At 43.5% G+C, this 25716-nt stretch overlaps 1 protein-coding gene across 1 annotated transcript in view; it reads left to right on the top strand.

Moving 5' to 3' along the window:
• ABLIM1 (actin binding LIM protein 1) overlaps window positions 1-25716 on the top strand; it is a 185584-nt gene that overhangs the window by 9688 nt on the left and 150180 nt on the right. Inside the window, exon 2 of the mRNA XM_061162732.1 lies at window positions 20204-20338. Within this exon, the coding sequence (XP_061018715.1) occupies window positions 20204-20338 (135 nt within the window). The remainder of the gene's footprint in view (window positions 1-20203; window positions 20339-25716) is intronic.

Below are 25716 nucleotides of genomic sequence, written 5' to 3'. Positions count from 1 at the left end.
TTTTAGTGGTCTAAAAGATTAGGTCTTTTAGTGGTCATTTTATCCTAAACAGAAGTTGACCAAAATTTGGTGTCATCTTCTGGGGTGCTTGATACAGTTAAGAACTGACCCAGCTATTAAATTCAGAGTAAAATGCTACGTGGTTGAAGTTCAGCAGAAAGTCCAAAGGAAGCCCCCATTCAGGACTCACTAGCATCTAAACCTGATATTTCTGGAATGAGTTTTTCATTTAGAAGAATTTCCCCCTATGATTCCACGTCACCTCTCTTCTGTGACCATGCTCACCTGGTTCCATTGCTTGTACATCACAGCCAGGGAGAGGGGAACAAGTTCAGGACTTGGGCAGTCTGTGAGGTACCATGTCACCCATCATCAATGCAACAGCTATTCACCTCCATTGATTGGACATCATGTGTTTATATAGCATTCAGTATGGACCTATCAGAGCACCTCAAGAAGCATTAAAACGTAGGGAGCTTTGGAAAGAGACCACCCCTCTCTTGGGGCTTCCCAGGTGGTGATAGTGGTAAAATATACCCACCTGCCAATGCAGGAGACATAAGAGATGTGGGTTTGATCCTTGGGTCAGGAAGATCCCCTGGAGGAGGGCATGAAAACCCATTCTAGTATTCTTGCCTGGAGAATCCCATGGACAAAAGAGCCTGGTGGGCTACAGTCCATAGGGTCTCAAAGAGTCAGACACGAGTGAACGACTTAGCACACATGCACCCCTCTCTTGGGATATCTGAGAGGTGATCTATCATTGCGCAGGGAGCAGCAGTCTGCTAGGCCAGAGAGTATCCGATACAATATTACCTGTGCACTGTCAGACCATCAGGTGCAGGTTTGAAGATGAGATGGAAAGTCCCCTTGTTTTTACAGGACCTGCGTGTCGCCTCCCTCCATTCTCATCCTCACATGGGTGAGCGGCCCCCTCTGGAGTTGTGCAGCCCATGGCCTGCACGTCTTCCTTCCCCAGAGGCAGTGATGCCAGGGAGCGAATGCTGGGGTTGGTATCAGTTGAATCACGACTCCCCACTTTCCAGAGGATGTAGAGCCAAGCTCTTCACCTGAGTATGATTCTGTTTCTTTCTTCAGTGAAAATAGCAAAGAACACCCACTTTTCTCTTCAAGTGTGGAGGTTTGATAAGTTATCTGAGAAGTTTGAGCACTGCAAAGAATTATTGGTTAGGTCTGCAAAAGAAAAAAAAAAAAAAAGCCTGTGATGGATTGTTCATCAGAAACTAGGCTAGTGTGAGCTGTATGCTCAGTCACTCAGTCGTGTCTGACTCTTTGAGACGCTATGGACTGCAGCCTGCCAGGCTTCTCTGTCCATGGGATTTTTCAGGCAAGAATATTGGAGTGGGTTGCCATTTCCTTCTCTAGAGGATCTTCCTGACCCAGGGATCAAACCCACATCTCCTGTGTCTCCTGCACTGCAGGCAGATTCTTTACCCATGGAAATGATGAAGTCTAGAAGAAAAAAAAAAGGTACAAGAAAGGCACTGTATTCACAGATTGCACTGTAAGTTCTAGTACAATGATAATGACATTCTCAGTGTGTAAGCACTGACCACAGTTAATTGAAAATTAAAATTAAATTGAAATTTAAATTGAAAATTAAAATTAAATTGAAAATTAACTGTGGTTTTGCCATATTAGTAAGAACAAGACATTAGCAAGTAGTGGCTGAGTTGGTATAAGAATGTAGCAGTAAAAATAGCAGTAAGACTTTTGTAAGACCAAGAAACGTAGTGATGAAGTCCAAGAAAAACACCAAAAGTTGAACATATCTGCTTATGGTGGGCAGCGAGTGGTTGGGAGGAGAGATAAGGCAGGCAGTTACCATCATGCAGTCTCTGAACTTTTCATGCATATAAGCCTTCTTAATGCCTTAAACTTTGATATAAAGCAAAACATATGGGAGAAAACTCATACTACCCATCTCATATCTTTATTGTCAAGATTCATTTCAATGAGATAACATGTGTAAAAAGCTCAGAAATGTTAATTGAAGATCAGTTGATCTGTAGAGAATAGTAGGGTAGGGGCACAGCCCAGAGCCAAAGGGAATGACCCAATATTCCTTGCAGAGAAAAAGAAACCTAAAATGTAGGCAATGAGAACTAAACTTGTAACTGAGCAGAGAGGCAGTCAATCTACCTGCAGCTGGGGTTTTCAGGAGACACACACAGGTTTGGAGCTGAACTGGTGAAGCCCTTCCCTGAACACATTCATCTCTTTCTCGTTTGTCCCTTGCAGTACAATTGCTGCATTTACCTTGATAACTTTGTAAGATTATCCCCAAAGCCTTTGGGATATTTTAAGCTTGCCTGGAAGCAGGAGCTCTGCAGCCAGACTGCCCAGGGTTCGGATCCTGACTCCACGGTTAACTTATTGTGTGACCTGGAGCAAGTCACTGAATCCTCCCCTGCTCCCCCATGCCTCAGTTTCCTCATCAGAAAATAAGGATATCAGTAGTACCAACTTCATAGGGTTGTTGTGAGGATTGATTCAGTTAATATTTATAAGCCATTTAAAGGAATGCCCAGGGGGACTTCCCTGTGGTCCAATGGTTGGGAGACTTCACTTTCCAATGCAGGGCATGTGGGTTTGATCCCTGATTGGGGAACTAAGATCCCACATGCCTCACAGCCAAAAAAAGAAAAAGAAAACAGAAGCAATAATGTAACAGATCCAATAAAGACTTACAAACTGGTCCACATCAAGAAATCTTAAAATAAAATAATGCTTGTCACCTAACAAATGATAGTGTTAGTTGTTCAGTTGTGTCTGATTTTTTGCAATCCATGGACTATAGTCCACCAGGCTCCTCTCTCCATGGAATTCTCCAGGCAAGAATACTGGAATGGGTTGCCATTTCCTACTACAGAGGATCCGCCTGACCCATGAATCAAACCCGGGTCTCCCACATTGAGGGCAGATTCTTTAGCATCTAAGCCACCAGGGAAGCTCACAGAAAGAGCTCAGTAATCGTTTGCTCTTGCCGCCTTTGTTATTATTGTCCCTCTGGACTGAGTAAAGTTGTGTGTGAAGGGGCCACCATGTTCCCTGGGATGGAGTTCAGTGAGCAGATTAGTTTGGGGATGCAGGCAAGTGAACAAAGCTGAATGGGTGAGTTGAGGAACCACCCATTCCTGCTGGGCAGTCTCTTTGAAGTTCACCTTAAGCAGAGTAAGACTGTGTACCTTTTTGTCATGAGACCCTGCTCTGGACCACACGCGTGGCTTCCCGTGGCCAGTCATCCCTACTGTCCTGGCATAAAACATCACTAAGGACCTCCCCCGGCTGGGTTCTTGAGTCCCACACCCCCTGGGCAAGTGAGCTGCCAATCCTAGTTCATCTTCACCCTGTGGAATGAAACAAGATGTCTGATAATAATTTGGTGCAGGGATGTGTGGATTTTGTAAGAACAGTTGTTCTGAAAAGTTGGAGGCTAGAAGCCGGGTGTGCCCAGGATTCTTGCCGAGGAGGCTGTCCACCCGCTCTGCAGCAGCCCCTGCTGGCTCCTCCCATCATCATGTCATGTCATGTCATGTCATGTCATGCTCTGGGGACCGTGCCCTTGTTTACCCTTTCCAAGGCTCTGATGCCACCTCCGCTCCTGCCTCAGGTCAGTTCAACTGGAAATTGCGCTCCTTTGTGTGGTTCTCATTCAGAGAGAAGCTCGGCCACAGTGGATTTGAAACTGGCCCACCAGTAAGCTCATTCCTTCAGCTTTTGTTTTTGTTTTCCTGAGTCAGAAATTTAAGCAAGTCTTGTATCTTATGTCATTAGTTGGGTTTATTGACATCTTCAAAATTGATAGAGACTAATTGATAGAGACTGTTGGCAAACACAAGGCATTTAACCAACTTTCTATGTCACCCAAAGGCTGTTACTATGGAAAAGAGACAGAAAACCAGGCTAGTGTTAAGGGAAAGAACACACTGATCCCACAGTTATAGAGCACAGACCTTGTGCCAGGAACTGTGGGATACAGTGACAGTAACCTTGTAATAGAGGACAGAAAAGAAAGAAAGAGAATGTATAGATGGTGCTAAGTTTAAAGCAAGTAAGCAGAGATGGGGGGAGCAGGCAGATTGATTCTACCTGGGTGGTCCCAGGAGAGCTCTCGGAAGGTTGGCATGGGAGATACTTTAGGATGAGACGGGAAGAGCAGGAGCCAGTCTGCAAATACCTGGGGGACGAGCCTTCTGGGAAAGCAGAGGGCAGGAGGAGATCTTGAAGCAGCAGGAACTGGAGCTTGGGGAGCAGTGTGAAGAGGGCATGAGAAGAGACCAGACCGGTGGACGGGGTCTGTGGGCTACCCTAGGGCGTCTTGGATAACGCAGCAGGAGCTGCCTGGAGGCCTTAGTTGGTGGTGTGATCTGCTTGAATTATGCCCTTAAAAGATCACTCTAGTTGCTCTGTAGCAAAGGAATTGAATGCATGAGTCAAAAGCCCACACTGTTTGAAGACATAAACTCTGTGCGTTCTTCCCAGCTGTCCCCTAAGCCCCTCGTGGCACCCTACTTGGTGAGGAACCAATTACTCAGAAATTACTCAGACGTACATCCTCTTGTTTCTAGTTTTCTGGCAAATCTCCAGTGTTGACATACCCCTAGGCAAGTTGTGTTTGTGAAAACTCCCACATGAGAGTGAACTGGGTCTGATGGTATCTCATTCAATTTTTTTTTTTTTTCTTCTAATGGGCTCTTTCTCAAGAAGGCAGCAGAAATGAAGTGATAATGAGGACACTTGTCAGAGTGGGGATGTGTTGGTGGAAAACAAAGATATACTTTAGCAGAGAGGATTCCATGCATTAGTAAGGGGTGGGGTGTGTGGAGGGTGTTGGAAAATCCTTGTTTGTGCCTGTACAGTTTTTCCTTCTGATTACTGTACTAATGTTGAGAAGCTGAGACTAACAGATGCAAGTCAGACCTACTATTTAAAATAGATAGAGACAGAAAATAGATTGGTGGTTGTCCAGGTTTGAACAGGGGAAGGGCTTCCCAGGTGGAGATACTGGTAAAGAACCTGCCTGCCAGTGCAACAGACACAAGAGATGTGGGTTCCATCCCTGGGTCAGGAAGATTCCCTGGAGAAGGGCATGGCAACCCACTCCAGTATTAATGCCTGGAGAATCCCATGGACAGAGGAGCCTGGCAGGCTATAGTCGTAGCGTCACAAATAGTCAGACACAACTGAAGTGACTTAGCACGCATAAACAAGCAGAGTAGGGATGGGGCGTGACTGCTAATGGGTGTGGGGTCTCTTTTCGGGGTGATAAAAATGTACCAGAAAATACCAAAATTACAACTTATGGTTATGGTCACATAATACTGTGAATGTTCCTGAAGACATTGAGTTGTGCACTTTAAATGGGTAGATTTTAGGATATGTGAATTATATGCTGTTAGATTTTAGGATATGTGAATTATATGCTGATAAAACAAAATCTACTATTTTGTTTTTATAAGTTAACCTGAAATGATGATACAGAAAGTTATAAGATTCATTAAGCACACTGAATATTCACTGGGTGTTACCCAGCAGAAGAGCATGTGTCTGTTGCTAAAAGTCATAAAAGAGCAGAGTTGGAAATTCAGCGTTATTTGTGTTTCAGGTGGAGCACATGGTTATCTATTTATGATCAAGGACCTTAAAGTACAGCTCACCATATTCCCTCACTGAAACACTGTGGGGACCATCATGGCTTCCCTTTGGTGCATGCTCACTGTCTGTTGGGAAAAGTGCCGGGCACTTTACAGACATTAACTCATTTATCCTCGTAAGTGTCTGAATAGAATTTATCCCCATTTTACAGAAGAGGAAAGTAAGGTTTGGGGAAGAAAAGTAACTTGTTTCAAGACCACAGAGCTAAGAGGGGTGGAGCCTGGAGTCACATGAGGTCTGTCCGACCAGAATCCAGGTTGTGGTCATCCCATGGCTGGAGGGGTCCCCTCCCTGAGAGCCATCTTGTCACAGCACATGGCTCCCAGTTCGTCTGCATCGTGAGCTGCGAGATGGTCCTAACTCAGCACCTAAGAAATAGGCTAACTGTACTCTGATACTATCACTCATCTCAAGACCTCCTTCCCGGGGAGGTGAGGAAGCTGCAGAGTCTGGTCCTTAGCTTACCCTGCAAGGATGTCCAGGACGAGCCTTGTTCACTGTCTTCTATTCCATGTTGCTCTTTGCTCACTATGTTTAAGCCAAACCAGGTGTCCTGATGGTCCCCAAACATACCCCATCCCACCCCTCCGTTGTCTACCATGCCTTACTCTTCCTTCCCACTCACTTAAATCCTGCCTCCCACCCTTTCTTAAGGGTCCAGCTGAGAGGATACTTTCATCTTGAATTTTTTTTCTGGTTTCTCTCTCAATTTACACTTTTATTGCAGCACACGATTTACTCTCTACCTTGTATTTCCATTTACATTCTTTCTCTTTCTCCATCTCTCTGTCTCCTTGTCTGTCTCCCCTTTCCTTCACCTTCCTCTACCTACCCTACCCTATTAAACTGTAAACTCTTTGAGGCCAGTTTCTGGGATTTACATGAATATCTTGGAAGAAGGGCCGTCACTTTCACCTTACACTGCTTTTGCCCATGAAGCCTCTGGGTCAGAAGGCTGCCCAACAAGCTGTGGCTCTCCCACCTCCAGGCCTGGCTCCCACCCTCCCTCCCCTTAAAACATCCTTGTCACTATTCACCTTCTGCCCACACCATGGTCTCAAATTCCCCTACCTCCTCCCTGAAACTTTCTCCAGCTATTTGTCCCAGCCTACTGCATGCTTCTCTCTTCAGGAAGTCCTCAGTTGTGTCCGACTCTTTGTGACCCCATAGACTATACAGTCCCTGAAATTCTCCAGGCCAGAATTCTGGAGAGGGTTGCCTTTCCCTTCTCCAGGGGATCTTCCCAACCCAGGGATCAAACCCAGGTCTCCAGCACTGCAGGCAGATCCTTTACCAGCTGAGCCACCAGGGAAGCCCTCTGAAGTCCTAGCCTAGGACAAAAGGCTGTCCTACCCTCCCAGGACAGCACTTTCTCTCTGCATTGATCAGCTCTCCAGGGAGCGCTTCCTGTGTGCTGTGTACATCACTGGGGGGGCGGGGCCTGGGTGGTCTGTCTCCACAGTTCCCCAGAAGGCCTGGGACAACACAGCACACACAGCGGCGCTCACATGGTCATTATTTGTTGACTGTAGATAAGAAGTTATTTCCCAAGCATTGGAATTCAGGAGTTTCAATGGAGGTATTTATTTAATGTCTCACTGTCCTCTCCTCCGGTCCCATGTTGAACTTCAAATATATTTCTTTCTTTCCCAGTGATAGATTTTTCTAGGTCTGAGCTTTGCTAAACTTCAGGAAATAATCTCTTTTCTCCCACTCCTGCGGATGAATCCCTGAAGTTAAATGAGAGAATAATCAAACCACCCAGGGTCAGGTTTTCTATCACCTGGGTGACTAGGAAAATACCTGGCAAGGTGACACGTATAGATTCTGTGTGTTTGCCTTTTCTTGCAAAGGTAACACTGGGCGGAGTTATGTCATACAGAAAGCCTGAACAAGTCAGAACTTCATTTCTGGAAGGAGCCTAAATACCTAAAGAGCAGTCCCAGCGTTTGTAAGATCGTGTGTGACTCTGTATGTTGGATGCTGTGAACTCAGGTCCTTCGCTTTCCTCTTCCCCTTGGGTGTGCAGACTCCAGAGAGACCCGGGGAGAGGTGACGGTGTGTGTTTATTCACACAGAGCAGGAGCGGGAAGGCCGCTTCGGAGAGGATTCAAATCTTGTTTCTGAAATTTACCGCCATGTGAATTAAAGCCTCACGTTGCTGTTTCCTAGCAGGCAAGCCTCGGGCACAGTGCTGTGTTAGTAAATGTGTAACAGCGGACTCTGGGAGTAGGCACAGGGCAAAGCCCTGATTGGTTAAGTCTGCTGATTTCCCTGGTGTAAATACCCTCCCCATGGCTGACGTCAGGCTACTAAGATGAAGTCGCTGAGCACACAGTTGGGCAGAGCCTTGTGCAGCCAGCTATCTGCAGCAGGCAGGAGCCAAAGCAGCTCACCACTCTTGGTGCTTGAGCGCTCACTGAGGTTAATCTAAGCATACACACATTAACTATGTTCATTAATTTGTCTAAAATACTTTTTTTTGTTTGTTTTTTAAAAAATTATTTATTTTTAATTGGATAATAATTGCTTTACAATATTGTATTGGTCTCTGCCATACATCAACATGAATCAGTCACAGGTATACATATGTCGCCTCCCTCTTGAACCTCCCTCCCACCTCCCACCCCATCCCGCCCCTCTAGGTTGTCACAGAGCACTGGTTTGAGCTCCATGAGTCATAGAGCAAATCCCCACTGGTTATCTGTTTTACATATGGTAATATGTGTGTTTCCATGCTACTCTCTCAATTTGTCCCACCCGCCCCTTCCCCAGCTGTGTCCGCAAGCCTGTTCTCTATGTGTGTGTTTCCACTGCTGCCCTGCAAATAAGTTCATCAGGACCATCTTTCTAGACTCCATATATATGCGTTAATATATGATATTTGCTTTTCTCTTTCTGACTTACTTCACTCTGTATAATAGGCTCTAGGTTCATCATCATTAGAACTGACTCAAATATGTTCCTTTTTATGGTGAGTAATATTCCATCGTATATATGTATGACAGCTTCTTTATCCATTCCTCTGTCCCTGGACATCAAGATTGCTTCCATGTTCCAGCTATTGTAAATAGTGCTGCAATGAACAATGGGGTACAAGTGTCTTTTTCAATCAGGGTTTTCTCAGGATATGTGCCCAGTAGTGGGAATGCTGGGCCCCCTGGTAGTTTTATTCCTAGTTTTTTAAGGAATCTCCCTGCTGTTCTCCGTAGTGGCTGTTGAAATACTGTTTAACTAATTAGTAATTCCGAGTGCACTAATAAGTAGAAGCAGCCAAAAATCAAAAAGGCAAACATGGCTGGGAAGCATCCTGGTCCTGAATCAACTTCTTCGTTCTTTGTTTTTTTAAACACCTCTCAAGTGTCTGGATTTGGAGAAGGCCATGGTGGTTTCAGGCCTGAAGTTAAACCCCATCCCAGGACCCGAGGCCTAAATGCTGATAGCCTGTGACCCTCAGTCTTCATCTGAGTACCCTCAATGGCCCCAGGGGGACCAGCATCCCTCCCAGCCTCAGAGTCAGCACAGAGGTGGCTCTTCCAGCAGTCCAGAAAGATGTGGTGTTCTGGCAGCAGGCTTCAGGCTGAAGTCACAGCCCAATTTTTCGACTTAATCCATTTCTAAATGGAATTGCTGGTGCAGGGACAATTTGAGAGCCCTGGGTGACCTTAAAAGGCTGTATCACATTTCAGCAGGGATTTTTATTATACTTTAGAAATTCCTGCTCATAGGGATTAGTGACTGCCTCTCTCGACATTCAGCTGACTCGGGCATCGATGTGTCAGGCCGGCACTGTGGGGGCGCCCATGAGAAGATGACCTCCCGTTGTCTCCATTTCCACCCTGTGAGGTATTCTTAAGCCCTTTTGTGTGGCCTGGGGGAAGTGGAGGCACATGGCAGGAGATGCAGGACTGGGAGTCTCCTCACTCCTAACCCACAGTCCTTTCTAATTGCTGTTCAAGAGGAGAGGTGGAGCTTTATACCCATGACTGGGCTCCAAAGTCAAATCACTCAGTGCTGTCAGAGATGGACTAGGAGAGGTCAAAGAAGGGTGTTGCCTCGATGAGTCATCTCAACCTAAAGGTGTGTCGAGGGAGTCACTCTTTTAGAAGCAGGAGGATAAGACACCCAAGCTGATGTTAAACCCTTTCTAAGATTAACCTTTATACGTAAAAGGCAGCCGTAGCCTGGCAGGGTAGAAGCATCCTATGATTTACACGGAGGAAATTTCCTAGCTGAATTTTTATAATCCTAGCACCTCTTTGCCTTGCGAGAATCAGATTAACTGGATTAGAGCCTGGGCTGTTTCTATAATCAGGATCCCAGCTGCCCCATGGCTGACGGTGTCTTTTATGTTGGGAGGAATAGCAGAGGCCTATGGCATTGGCTCAGAAAAGAAACGGCAGATACTGGGACCTCTTACAAGTGGAAAGCCCGAAGTGGCAGAAAGTTAGAGCCATCCGACTGCTTGCTGGGGGTGTTTGTGCTAAGGCAGCCCTGTGCTTTGAGCCAAATAATAATCCTGATTACCAGACTAACATGGTGGGAGAAAATTAGGTCACAGAAGCCAATTCAAGGGAAGGATCATTTTGGGTAACTAACGACACAGTAACAGTGGGTAGCTTCCTGTAACTACCACTTGCCACAGCAGGAAATGGACTTTTAGGTAAACTGTGAATTAAGCACTCTATGCATTTATTTAAACTCTTGAGTTTCTTGATTCCTAGGCTCAATAATAGTGCCACTCTAGCATAAAGAAAGGGAGTAGGAGGCAGAGAGAAGTGGTAGGAGGGGGAGAACACATCTGTGTGATACGTGTTTATAATTAAGTGGGAACTGATGAGGTAGAAGGGCTTCCCTGGTGGCTTAGTGGTTAAAAACAAATCCACCTGCCAATGCAGGAAAAGCAGATTTGATCCCTGGGTCAGGAAGATTCCTTGGAGAAGGAAATGGCAACCCACTCCAGTATTCTTGCCTGGGAAGTCCCATGAACAGAGGAGCCTGGTGGGCTACAGTCCATGGGGTCACAAAAGAGTTGGATGCGACTGGTGGCTCAGATGGTAAAGCATCTGCCTGTGATTCTGGAGACCCAGGTTCGATCCCTGGGTCGGGAAGATCCCCTGGAGAAGGAAATGGCAACACACTCCAATACTCTTGCCTGGAAAATTTCATGGACGGAGGGGCCTGGTAGGCTACAGTCCATGGGGTCACAAAAAGCATACACGACTGAGCGACTTCACTTCACGAATTAGAGACTAAACAGCAACAATGCAGTAGAAGCTTAGAAAGTATTCTTAGTAGTGAAGCAGTCTCTCTGAAATGTAGACTCCCAGGAGAACAAGATTCCTGTCTTTAGGCAGAAACCAAGCTTACCAGCGGAATATCATTGTGTGATTGCAAATCCAGACCAGTCCTAACCGGAGACAATTTTCCAGCCCAGACCTCTGCTCAAGAGTGGAGGCTGCAGGCAGTGTCCTCCTGAAGTCGGGTTGCTTTTCCTCAGTCTGTTCCCCTTCCCCTGCAAGTGTTCTTTTCCAGTAAATCGCTGCAGCCTGAAATAACTTCTTTTGGTATTTGAAGTGCTATTTCCCATCTGCTTATTTACTAGCAGATGTTACCTTTGGGATTCTCATGCAGCTGGGTATTCAGCATTTCTGAACTGTATAATCAGAAACTAGTACATCACACCAGCATGGTTTCCGTCTAGGCTGCACAAGACTTTCCTGTGGAAACCCCCTACCCAGTGCTTCAGAGCCTGGGCTTTGGAATCAGAAGACTTCCTTGCTGTGTGCTCTTGAACAAAGTTTTGAACTCCTTGCTTTGGTATTCCACTCTGCAAAACAGAAATAATGAAACAACTCCCCTTGAAAGGCAGTTGTAAGATTATCTGTGATTACAGGGATAAAACACTGATGACAGGACCTCGGACATAGTAAGTGTTCAATAAATTGTTCTTGTTGCAATAATAGAATAGTGTTACAGAGTGACCTTGAGATGTCATATGTTCAGGAGTCTCTAGCTTCATGGGGGAGGTACCTCACTAGTGGTATTGAATGGTAACCTTGTTTTCCCTGACCAAAGAATTCAACTGGGCACAGAGAGAACAACTTAGTTTATTTGATATCAGAAGAATCCCAGACATATGGAGAAATTGAACACTGAACTTGGGATTTTTTAGGGTCAGAACTGATGCATTGTGAAACAAAAGCAAACACAAAACAAGAGACAATTAAGTGCTGGACGATAGTGCAGGTATTTAGTGCTTTAGAATCCTAAAGGAAGAGAATGAAATATTTTATGAATATAAACTACAGTGATAGCTTCAGATAAGAGCCAGGTTGTGGACTAGGCCTTGTGCGTCACATTGGATTTGAGTGGATGAGGAGTTGTTTAGTCATTCAGTCATGTCCCATTCTTTGTGACCCCATGGACTGCAGCATGCCAGGCTTCCCTGTCCTTCACCATCTCCTGAAACTTGCTCAAACTCATGTCCATTGAGTCGGTGATGCCATCCAGCCATCACATCCTCTGTTGCCCCCTTCTCCTGCCTTCAATCTTTCCCAGCATCAGGGTCTTTTCTAATGAGTTAGCTTTTCGCATCAGGTGGCCAAAGTATTGGAGCTTCAGCATCAGTTCTTTCAATGAATAGTCATGGTTGATTTCCTTTAGGGTTGAATGGTTTGATCTCCTTGCTGTCCAAGGGACTCTCAAGATTATTCTCCAACACCACAGTTCAAAAGCATTAATTCTTCAGTGAGCAGCTTTCTTTATGGTCCAACTCTCACATCCATACGTGACTACTGCAAAAACCATAACTTTGACTAGATGGACCTTTGTTGACAAAGTAATGTCTCTGCTTTTTAATATGCTGTCTAGGTTGATCATAGCTTTTCTTCCAAGGAGCAAGCAGATGAGGAGAGGAGAAGTTATTCTAAGTGAGGCATATGACATGAGTGAAGGCAAGGAAGATGAAGATCAGGAAGTAGTCAGGAGGCCTCATCAAAGGAGGCTTTGTATATTCGTACAAATGGACAGCAGAGGACTTTAGTGTTCATCTTTCAGGTTGGCCTGAGTTCAGAACCAATCAACACAGTGAGAAGTACTTAACAAATGTAGTTCCTTCTTAGATATCTAAATAGCTATCACGGGTCATGTTACTGAAGATCTCTGAAATAGTACCAAGAACTTTAGATTTGACAGATTGGGACTAAGAGAAATAATGGAAGTTATTTTGTTTTTATTTTAATAAATTTTCTTTTTAGAGCAGTCTTAAACTGACAGAAAATTTGAGAAGATAATAGTTTCCATATACTAGTTTTCCATGTGAGTAACATCTTGCATTAACATAATTCTTTTGTAATAGTTAATGAACCAAGATTGACATGTTGTTAACTTAAGTCTGTATTTTATTTATGTTTACTTGGTTTTTTTCTCATGTCTTTTTCCTGTTCTGGGATTCCATCCAGGACACCATACTGCATTTAACCATCGTTAAATACGATTAAATACGATTTAAATCATCGTATCATTTTTGGCTCCTCCTGGCTGTGACAATGTGACTTTCCTTCTTGATTTTGATGATCTTGATGATTGTGAAGAGTACTAATCAGATTTTTGTGCAAAGTCCCTCATTTTGGGGATTTTCTCATGATTAGACTCGGGTTATGAAGTTTTTGGGAGAGAAGGTCATGGGGGCAAAGTGCCAATTGTCATCACATCATATCAGAGGTACACACTGTCAACATGATGTTGATTGTTGATGTTGACCTTGATCACCCGGGTGAGGTAGTGCCCGTCAGATTTGTTCACTGTGAAGGTTCTCTCCCACCTGCCTTCCATACTGTCCCCTCTGGAATGAAGTCACCAGGCCCAGCCTGAGCTTAAGGAGTGGGGAGTGATGTCCACCTCTTTGAGTGACCTGCACTTCTAAGGCCACATTGAAGAAGAAAGAGCCAGGGTGCTGGGAACTCTCAGCAATCTTCAGAAAGGGGTTGAAGGCAAGATTCATGTGGTGAGCGAAGGGATGACTAGAGGATGGGAGGGTGGATAAAATTTCATGGGGGATGAATGAGAGGGTGGGATCAGGATGACTGAGAGGTTCCAAGCACCAGTGATTAGGGGATTGTTTGGGTGTAAAGAGCACTGCATTGGTTTATTGCCAACTCTCTGTTTCATGACTGTGTCACCTTGGGTGAGTTATTTTGTCCCTCTGAGTCTCAGTGTGCCTGTTTTAAAAATGGGCTTGACTGTTACTGTTCTTCTTACCTCGTAAGGCTCTTTTGAGAGTGACTTAAGATAATGCAGATGGAAGGGTTTTGAAAACCATCAAGCCAGGTGTGGTTTCAAAGGCTGGTGGAGAGAGTGATGCTGCTAATTAGAGGGACGGGCACTTGGGAGGGGAATATATTACCTGGGAGACTCTGAATAGTTCAAATCAGTTCAGTTCAGCTGCTCAGTCATGTCCAACTCCTTGCAGCCCCATGGATTGCAGCATGCCAGACTTCTCTGTCCATCACCACTTCCTGGAGCTTGCTCAAACTCATGTCAAGTTGAGTTGGTGATGCCTTCCAACCATCTTGTCCTCTGTTATCCCCTTCTCCACCTGTCTTCAACCTTTCCCAGCATCAGGGTCTTTTCTAATGAGTCAGCATCACATGGCCAAAGTATTGAAGCTTCAGCTTTAGTATCAATCCTCCCAATGAATATTCAGGACTGATTTCCTTTAGGATTGACTGGTTGAATTTCCTTGCAGTCCAAGGGACTCTCAAGAGTCTTCTCCAACACCACAGTTCAAAAGCATCAATTCTTTGGTGCTCAGCTTTCTTTATGGTCCAACTCTCACATCCATAAATGACTACTGGAAAAACCATAGCTTTGACCATACGTACCTTTGTGGGCAAAGTAAAGTGGTATCTTTTATTGGTGGGATCCAACATTCTCCTGTCAATGGTTTTTCAGCAATTTTGGAGTTCTTGCAGGAAAAGATGAGCACACACCCTTCTACTCCACCATCTTGACAGATATGAATAGTTCAAATAGCCCAGGGCAATTATAATGCATATGAATGCTGTCATGTAGGCTCACGATAGTCACCCACTAAAGAGGTTTTTATTTCTAGTATGCTTTCTCAGATGTTCTGATTCTAGTGGTCTAGTTTTATGGCCTGTTCCCCAGATAGGAGGAATTTAGATGAGGTGAAGCTGGTTCTAGAATATTAGGAAGGACTCCACCTAATCATTTTAGCTTTCCTCTCATGGCCGTAATTTCCTCTGTTTGAGGACACTGCAGGTGACAGTTTTCCTTAGTGATCTCCACTTCCTGTCCCAGTCTCATTGCCTGTAATCGCCAGTAGGCATTTCCAAAGGAACAGATTCTAGTGGAACTGTGGTTCCTGTTCTACACTTGAGTCTCAGGGATAAGGCTAACCTGCTTTGCTTGACTTTGAAAGGCAGTGTGAAACTCAAGTTAGGCTTGCAATAGATTGCCTTAACTGAGTCTCCAGAATCCCTCCAAACTGGAGTGGAGGAATCCCTTTGCCTTTTCAGGCAAACAGACTCTCGGCTCTTCATACACATTTCCTCACTGTTAAGGAGATGTGCAACCATGCTTCAGGTTTTCCATTGTATTATTCTTATTGTAGCAACAAACTGATGAGCCATGGAAAATTTTAACCATGTCTGCCCAAATTCCAGGATGAACCACTGACTACTTGGTACAGTAGAAAGACCTGGGAAGTCCAAGTGCTAAGTGTACCTCTGCCGATAATTTGAGGCTGAATTTGGGCAAGGAATGTAAGGTCTCGGCTCCTCATTTTCCCTATCAGTAGAATAAGGAGGGACCACCCAGGCTCTGAAAGACGAAGCAATCAAGGAAAAAGTAGGAACAGGGCCAGCTGGCAAATAAGAAGAGTACGGAATTAATGTCATTTTTATATTGCAGCTGACTCAGCATATTTCAAAAATGTAGAATTGAGCCAAAGAACATACATTTGGTATTAACCAAACTGCCAAAGGAAGTTATGTAAAGCCTCTTTATTGAGCTTGAAAAAGGAGAGACATTCTTTTCTCTATCCTGATTTGGGTTGGGATGAAATCAATACTGAGTCTCTTTTGGTCTTTGGAGTCTGTCCTCTAATAAGCAAAGCCCATTTCTTCACAAGTAGGTGGTTCTGAAATGTGTCTGCCTAGGCTGATGCATGATGGAACAGTAAGTAAAATGATAAAGTCGCCACTCATCTCTGGGTGAAAATAGAGGTCATCTCTGGGCATGGAGGGTTTTGCAGTGTAATATATATTTCCAAAGGGAAATGCTTGCAAAATGCAGATGCTGATCCCAATTCTGCCTTCATGACTGGTGCCAGCCTTTGCCCTGGCACCTTTGTGGAGACAAAGGGGAGAGCCAAGAAGTGAAATGATATTTTCCTTCCCTCATCATTACTCAGCATAGCCAGCTTGCTTAGTTATAAAAAATTCAAGTGTCAAGAGAAACTGCAGTGCAGTTTCTCATCCAAAAATGCATTCTCCCTCGTGGTCAAGAGATCCACTGTGTTCTAATATTGTTTCTGAGATGGATGGTCTTGTGGGTTAATTTTTTCCACTCTAACTCTCCTCTGTAACTTGCTTCACAATATTGTCTGAATTCTCTGGGGACAATCGTTCTGAAACTGTAGTATGTAGAATCACTTGAGGAACTTACTAAAATGATAGGTCTCCTGACTTTAACCCCTAGTTCAGTGGGGTTGAGGAACCTGCATTTTTATTTTTATTTATTTTTTAACTTTTTATTTTATATTGGTAATAGCTGATTAACAATGTTATGATGGTTTCACGTGGACAGCAAAGGCACTCAGCCACACATATACATGTATATATTCTTCCCCAAACTCCCCTCCCATCCCAGCTGTCATATAACATTGAGCAGAATTCCCTGTGCCTTACAGTAGGACCTTGTTGTCGTAGTCACTAAATATGTCTGACTCTTTTGAGACCCCAGGGACTGTAACCCGCCAGGCTCCTCTGTCCACGGGATTTCCCAGGCAAGAATACTGGAGTGGGTTGCCAATTCCTTCTCCAAGGGATCTTCCTAACTCAGGAATGGAACCCGAGTCTCGTGCATTGCAGGTGGATTCTTTACCACTGAGCCACCTGAGAGGCAGGACTTTATACGTTATCCATTTTAAATATAGCAGTGTGTACATGTCCATCCCAAACTATCCCTTTCCCCCATCCTTCCCTGCTGGGAATCATAAATTGGTTCTCTGAGAGTCATTTGTATCATTTCTTTTTAGATTCCACATGTAAGGGATACCATACATTATTTCTCTTTCTCTGTCTGACTTCTTTCACTTAATATGATAATCTCCAGGTCCATTCATGATGCTGCAAATGGCATTATTTCATTCTTTCTAGTGGCTGAGTAATATTCTATTGTATACATGTACCACATCTTTATCCATTCATCTGTTGATTGACATGGGTTGTTTCCATGTCCCACCTATTGTAAATAGTGCTGCAACGAACACTGGGGTGCATGTGGGATTCTACATTTTTAATACATGAGACAGGGGGTTCTGTTAAAGGGGATCCGCAGCACTATCTTGAGGATCACCATCTGGGTACCATGCCCAGCTAGCAATATTTTACTGCACACAGTGTATAAGCTTTTACAAGCCAAGTCCTAGTTGTGGCTTTGGAACAGCTCTTGAGCCCACCTAAATAAATTATTGCCCAATTTATAACAGTCATTGCTGGGCTTATAATAATTTCTGATTTAGACAAATGGCCCAGGAAGAACATGAGCTCGGGAGTCGGACAGGCCTGGGTGTAGATTTTGAGCCTCCACTTACTGTTCTTTGAGCAGGCTGCTCAGCTTCTCTGAGGCTTGGTTTCCTTATCTGTCAAATGGGAACAGTATTACCCACCTTACTGAGAGAGGGGTGGTGAGGATGGAATAAAATGACTTATGTGTAAACACCTCACCAATAGGGGAGCCTGGTACTTAGAGACAGATGCTAAATAAATATTATTTTCCTCCATTTGTACTGGAAGCAAGAATTTGAAACAAACACATGAAAAACCTTGCAGAAAGCAGACAGTGTTATGGGAAACTTTTTTTTAATGCCCAGGTTAATCGATTTTTGGCTGTATTGCAGATCACTTTAGAAGTCAGTGGTTGTTTAGAGATCTTGGAAGCATGTCCCTTCTTAATTCCTTCAGGCAGTACTGACTTCTGTTGTGAATATAGGTTTCCAAGAGAGATCCCAGCAGGCCGATAGGGAAATGCAGGGGTATCATGATGTTGGCACCTTTGCCAAACACTTCAGGGTCCAGTGCAGAAAATTCAGATCAGGTGTTGAACCTGAAACTACACCTGCTCCTAGTTCAGGCTCACAAGAAGAACCTTGTTCCTGAGAATCTAGCTAGTAATGGACTATTTGGACTGTCTTGTTCAAGCTCTTTCCAGGCGAAATGTGAACGTTACATGGTCCGAGAGAAACAATGCGCTATTATACTTGGTGTGTACAGAGAGCTCCTTGCTAGGAGGTGATTTCGAAGTTCAATTTCAGCAATACCTGCCCACACCCCTCTTTCTCACCACGTCCAACAGGGTTTTACTGTTTGAAAAGAAAAAATGACCTTTGTTCTTTGTGTTGGTTGATTAATTTTAGGCTCACTGTTCTTATCCCCTATCACGCTCATGTCGGTATGTATGCAATACGTTTTTATATATTGCATGATACCTCCTTCTGAGGACCCAAATCAGAAAAGGAATTTAATAGCTAAAAATGCCTCTCTGCATTTTCTGGCTGAACAAACTGCAAGTTCAGTGAAGACCCTTGGGTAGCATCAAGTCACAGGCATCCTCTTGCTGTCTTCTCTCTTGGTACTTTGTCAGGGGAGCCTGTAATCCTATCCTGGGGCAGGGCGGTCACAATAACTTCCATTCTCTGAAGGCTACACTCTGGAAACTGAAAGAATAATCCCTGTAAACCCCATCATATGATTTTTTTTTCTTTTTTTTTTTTATTAGTTGGAGGCTAATCACTTCACATTTCAGTGGGTTTTGTCATACATTGATGTGAATCAGCCATAGAGTTACACGTATTCCCCATCCCGATCCCCCCTCCCACCTCCCTCTCCACCCGATTCCTCTGGGTCTTCCCAGTGCACCAGGCCCGAGCACTTGTCTCATGCATCCCACCTGGGCTGGTGATCTGTTTCACCATAGATAATATACATGCTGTTCTTTCGAAATATCCCACCCTCACATTCTCCCACAGAGTTCAAAAGTCTGTTCTATACTTCTGTGTCTCTTTTTCTGTTTTGCATATAGGGTTATCGTTACCATCTTTCTAAATTCCATATATATGTGTTAGTATGCTGTAATGTTCTGCTTACTTCACTCTGTATAATGGGCTCCAGTTTCATCCATCTCATTAGAACTGATTCAAATGAATTCTTTTTAACGGCTGAGTAATATTCCATGGTGTATATGTACCACAGCTTCCTTATCCATTCATCTGCTGATGGGCATCTAGGTTGCTTCCATGTCCTGGCTATTATAAACAGTGCTGCGATGAACATTGGGGTGCATGTGTCTCTCCATCATATGATTTTAGAGCCTGGAAAGAGCCTCAGATCCAATCCCCCTTATGTTACAGGAGAGGAGTCTGAGGTTCAGAGGCATCCACATAGTTTCAAATTGATTTTTTCTTTAATGACTACCTGCAGTGTGTGTACCAGAAACTGTGCAAACAATGCGTACTAAGTCACTTTAGTCATGTTCAACTCTTGACCCCGTGGACTTTAGTTCACCAGCCTCCTCTGTCCATGAGATTTTTCAGGCAAGAATACTGGAGTGGGTTGCCATTTCCTTCTCCAGTGCACACAGTGGGAGGCTCATAATAGACCTTCAGTGGGTTCAATGAGTTGCCAAATGAAGATGAGGAATGACTGTCTGGTAGACAAGGAACTAGCCAGCACCTGCTAAGAAGGAAATAAACGTTGACTGAGCCACTTTGGTTCACAAGTGCTCTGCTATGTTCTGAGGAGCTGGGGGAAGGGAAGAGGAGTCCCAGTGGGGAGAAACAATATGTGAACTTTATTAATAACCAGTCCTCATCTTCAGGGGACTTACAGTCTGCAGTGAACTCCTGGCTGAAAGGCATTTTCTAAATCAAGATAGGCACATATCACACCATATTGAACCAAGCAAGATTATGTACTTAATGACTCAATAATTTAATACATAGTCCTCCAGATGTTTGGGAAGAAGAGTGAAGAGTGCTGGCTCCCAGATAAACAAGCACAGTATTTTCCCCAACAGTGGACTGTTACAGCCACAACTCTCTTTTTGCTTCGTGTATCCCCATGATTATGACATGGCGGCAGGGGCTCCATTGGTGCTGATTGAATCAATATGTGGCCCATTTGATACTAAAATTATGGGCATATTTATGCCCACCCACAATGACTCCTTTTGTAGGAATGCTTTCTACTCACATGGATCTTTTGTGTTTTTCTTTCAGTGGCCCACCCTCAGGACCCTCACCACCCATCAGAGAAGCCTGTCATTCACTGCCATAAATGTGGAGAGCCGTGCAAGGGGGAAGTGCTTCGGGTCCAGACCAAGCATTTCCATATCAAATGTTTCACCTGCAAAGGTAAGGCACCTCTGGCTTCCTGGCGATGTGGCATGTCATGGTCAGTGCTTGTCTTGGAGGCAGCCCCATCTCCTTAACTCCCTATCAGGTCACCAGTTGATAATTGAATGTGCTCCCAAGTCCTGAAGTTGTTCGCCTTCTCTAATTCAGGAATAGACTGAAGTTAAGGGGAATACTGAGCTTGCCCCAGCTCCAAGACCAGGGGTACACAGGCCTTTGGGTATTCACTGAGCTTCCTCATCCTGAGAGGGAAGACTAACTGTGAAAGAGCAATGAAATGAAGTTTTGTGTTTTGTACTTTATAGTTCTTTAAAAAAATTGAAAAAAATTTTAAAATATTATTGAAGTACATTTGATTGCCTGGAAAATTCCATGGACAGGGGAGCCTGGCAGACTACAGTCCATGGGGTTGCAAAAGAGTCTGACATGACTTTGTGACTGAGACACAGACATGACACGACGTGTTGTTGTTCAGTTGCTAAGTTGTGTATGACTCTTTGCAACCCCATAGACTGCAGCAGGTCAGGTCCCTGTCCTTCACCATATCCCAAAGTCATGTCCATTGAGTTGGTGATGCCATCCAGCCATCTCATCCTCGGTCACCCCCTTCTCCTCCTGCCTTCAATTTTTCCCAGCATTGGTGTCTTTTCCAATGAGTCAGTTCTGTGCATCAGGTGGCCAAAGTATTGGAGTTTCAGCTTCAGAATCAGTCCTTCCAATGAATATTCAGGACTGATTTCTTTTAGAATTGACTGGTTTGATTTCCCTGCTGTCCAAGGAACTCTCAAGGGTCCCTTTCAAATATGACATAGTTGATTTACAATGTGATGTTAATATCTGCTGTACAGCTAAATGATTCAGTTATATATTATTTGTTATATTCTTTTCCATTCTGGTTTATCACAGGATTTTGAGTATGGTTCCCTGTGCTATATGGTAGGACCTCTTTATTAATCTGTCCTTTATGTTTCTTTTCAACTGTGATGAGGACTCTGACTTCAAAGTAACCTTGTCCCAAAGCCCTTGAATGGGACCGGAGGTGACTTTCCACAGTTAGAAAGACAGCCCTAAGATACAAATATCTGTGGAAATAAAAAGAAGAGATGGATTCTTTTGGATATTGAGACAGGAGGAAGAAAGAGGACACTGAACATCTTACAGGGGAGCTAGATAAGTATGAAGGTGGGAAAGGGTTGCAGTGGAGGAATTAGAGTTCACAGCACAAACTTAAACCAATAGACTGTCCAGGACTTCGTAGGTTTAGCTATAGCAAGATCAGAATTGGTGAGCAGGAGTTTTGTTGGTGAACCTCTATTACTTCCTAAGATGTCTGGCATCTTGGAATCTAATGGTCCAAGAGTTATATATCCAATCTGTAAATGTTAATGGAATACATACTCCATATGTCAAGGAACTCGTCGGGTATTTGAAGAGATACATACTGACTCAGATGGTAAAGAATCTGCCTGCAATGCAGGAGACCTGGGTTCAGTCCCTGGGTCAGGAAGATCCTCTGGAGTAGGAAATGGCAACCCACTCAGGTATTCTTGCCTGGAAAATTCCAGGGACAGAGGAGCCTGGTGGGTTACAGTCCATGGGGTCGCAAAGAGTCAGACATGACTGAGCGACTGAGCGCATGCACACAGGATACTGAATAATAAATGCTGTGATGGAGAGAAATACAGGATGTAGACTGGAGGCAGGCAGATAGATCCAGAAAGGGGGTGGATATAATGGTGGTCCAGGTGGAAATAATGTAAGGAACACAGAACCAAGTGGGGTAGGGACTCAGGGACAGATTTAAGAGACATTTAACCAACTTAACCTTAACCTTACCTTAACCTTAACCTAAACCTAAGATGTTTAACCTTAACCTAGTTAAGGCTGCTAGGATTTTATGACTGATTGGATGTGAGGAATGAAGAGAGATCCAGAGTTCCAGTTGGACTGCCTAGGTGAACATAAAGTTGCCACCAAATAAGAAAATATAGCCCTAGATAGGTTATTATGGGGGGGAGAGTTCAGTTTAGGTAATACATTGAGGCTGAGCATACGTGATCTATACAACGTCTCATAGGCTTAGCCACTCAAGAGATACTGGTCTGTGTTGGGAAGAAGGATTGAAAGTGTTCGGCATCCAGATAATGGCTAAAGCTATACGATTGTGTGTGGAATTCCCCTGGGAAAGGACAGGAACTGAGTAATAACAAAGCCAGCATCTGAAGGAAGTAGAACCTGATTTCCATTTGTAACCTTGGAAAATGTACCCATCTGGTAATGAGATGAGAAAAGTGGTTTAATTACTGGGTGGATTCTATAATTAAAAGAAAAGGAGATCCCCAAAGCTTCTGCTATTTAAAGAATTTATAATAACTCAGTGGGTATAAAATATGGCTGCCGGCTTCTGATGGAGCTGCTCTTTTATCTCCAGGGCTCAGCAGCTTTGTTTTTCCGTCTTGCCTATTAGCAGCAACTGTTCCACTAACTTAAAGGAGGCTTTTGTTTTTTTACTGCTATATGTTCATTCAGACTTTGTTTCAATGATATGACCATTTTTTAATCTATCACCTTGTCTATATCATGATTGTAATACATGCTCTATAAGAGAATAAGAAACTTATTTAAGTAGTAGGAATTTAATGTTTAATAATTATATATTTAATATTTAGTAATTGATATATTTAAGTTAATTATAATTATATAGCTTATCATATTGATACATTATGTTGTTCATTATAATTATTGTTTTCTATCTTGAGCATTTTCTTCAGGATAATGCCTTAGATCCATTTTTCTGTCAGAATGTTCTAGAGCATTTAGAAAAGACCAGGGACCAGAGGCTTGACAAGGGCTGTCTAGCCAAATATTCTGTTTTCATTAAGCTTTTCCTGGACTATCCTGTATAAGATGTTAGCTTCTCCAGATATCACATCTCTTTCCGCTGTACCTTTTTTCCTTAACATATATTATTATTTAGCATATTTTATTCATGAGTAAGCTCCCCTTGAGGGCAGGGATTTTTGTCTTGTTTATCACTCTGTACCTGGTACCTAAAACAATGCCTGATGCATTAGGTGCCCAATTAGGTGAAAGATGACCAAACAAGTGAATGAACAGTAACCATGTATTTCTTTGGAACTTGAATATTTGTAAGTGCTTCTAATGGCATAGCTAGCCAACAAGATTTATCAAGTGCTTACTATGATATATACCCTCACATGCTTACTAGACAGCAACATTATCTGCTGAAAAGAGTGTAAGTAAATCTATCTGTCATTGATTACAGAGCAAGGCATCTCTGTCTGGCAGATGGAACAGATCAGAGAACCTGTGCTAACGGCTACTGTCAGGCAGCACTTGGGTGAGATGTCGCTGCTCTTTAGACCCTTAGCTTTCACTTAACCCACTGGATACAACCCACTGCATGTGGGTTATTTGGGGTTCAGGTGGATATTGATAAAGCTCTAGTAAAATGGATTCAGTTTCTTACATTCCGTAAGTGCGGAGCTCCAACTTTTAATATCTATTTAGAGAATCTGACTCATTTGGAAATTGAGTAGAAGGCAGAATAAACAGGATGCAAGAAAATGAGTCTGATACAAATGTACTCCCTTCTCACAGCAAATGAGAAAGCACTTTGATGCCATCTTATGCTGATAAAAGGATAATCCTGTATAGATTATCTTTTGAATTTTGTGCCACGTTAAAGTGTTACCTAGTTAAATAAATATAATTTATATTTTTTAAAAAATATTTAAGACTTTGAATTCCAAAGTGAAATAGTATAAGGACTCAGAAATTCTTCAAAATATGCTGCTTCACAACTTTGACTTTTGTTGGGAGGTGATTATCCATGGGTCTCTCATTAGTGTGGGCACTTTTTGTTCTGCATTATCTTTCAAGGATGTTTGTGTAGTGAATATTCTCAGAAGACAGAGACAGTATTTCCCTCTGGACTAGAGGATGGATTTGTTTGCTGTCTAGTCTAATAAAGATAATATCTGCCTCTGGAACAAAGGTTGGATTGATTTGCTTACAGCTCATTATAAAAGACTGGGATTTTCTAAACTTTAGGTTCCTTTTGTTGTTTAGTTGCTCAGTTGTGTCCGACTCATTGCGACGCCATGGACTGCAGCACACCAGACTTCCCTGTCCTTCCCTGTCTCCCGGAGTTTGCTTAAGCTCATATCCATTGAGTCAATGATGTCATCCAACCATCTCACCCTCTGTTGCCCCCTTTTCCTCATGCCCTCAATCTTTCCCATCATCAGGATCATTTCCAATGAGTCAGCTCTTCGAATCAAGTGGCCAAGTATTGGAGCTTCAGCATCAGGCCTCCCAATAAATATTCAGGACTGATTTCCTTTAGGATGGACTGGTTGGATCTCCTTGAAGTCCAAGGGACTCTTCAAGAATCTTCTCCAGCACCACAGTTCAAAAGCATCAATTCTTCAGCACTCAGCCTTCTTTATGGTCCAACTCTCATATCCAGACATGACTACTGGAAAAACCATAGCTTTGACTAGATGGACCTTTGTCAGCGAAGTAATGTCTCTACTTTTTAATATGCTGCCTAGGTGTGTCCTAGCTTTTCTTCCAAGGTGCAAGTGTCTTTTAATTTCATGGCTGCAGTCACCATCCACAATAATTTTGGAGCCCAATAAAATAAAGTCTGTCACTGTTTCCATTGTCTTCCCATCTGTTTGCCATGAAGTGATAGGACTGGATGCCATGATCTTAGTTTTCTGAATGTTGAGTTTTAAGCCAACTTTTTCACTCTCCTCTTTCACTTTCATCAAGAGGCTCTTTAGTTCCTCTTCCCTTTCTGTCCCTCTCACCACCCTAAGGGTGGTGTCATCTGCATATCTGAGGTTGTTGATATTTCTCCCAGCAATCTTGATTCCAGTTTGTGCTTCATGCAGCCCAGTATTTCTCGTGATGTACCCTGAATATAAGTTAAATAAGCAGGGTGACAATATAGAGCCTTGACGTATATTCCCAATTTGGAACCAGTTTGTTGTTTCATGTCCAGTTCTAACTGTTGCTTCTTGCCCTGCATACAGGTTTCTCAGGAGGCAGATAAGGTGGTCTGGTATTCCCATCTCTTTAAGAATTTTCCACAGTTTGTTGTGATCCACACAGTGAAAGCCTTTAGCATAGTCAGGTTCTTTGGTGGGACACAAACCCACTGCACGTAGAGCATCCTGGTGACCTGCTTCTCTTGCCTCTGAGCGATGTGGCATGGTCATAAGGAATGTATAACAAATATGCAGCTCATGTTATCTGCCCTGAGTCAAAAAGTCTTTTGCTCTAACCCAGGAGTTTCATGTCTTCTGCCAGCATCCATGAAACCAGGGCAGGCTAACTTGCCAGCTTGC

This window comes from Dama dama, chromosome 15 (assembly GCF_033118175.1).
Source record: "Dama dama isolate Ldn47 chromosome 15, ASM3311817v1, whole genome shotgun sequence".
Lineage (NCBI taxonomy): Eukaryota > Metazoa > Chordata > Mammalia > Artiodactyla > Cervidae > Dama > Dama dama.
Note: the sequence above shows the minus strand (reverse complement) of the source record. Positions and strands in the feature narration are given on the sequence as shown.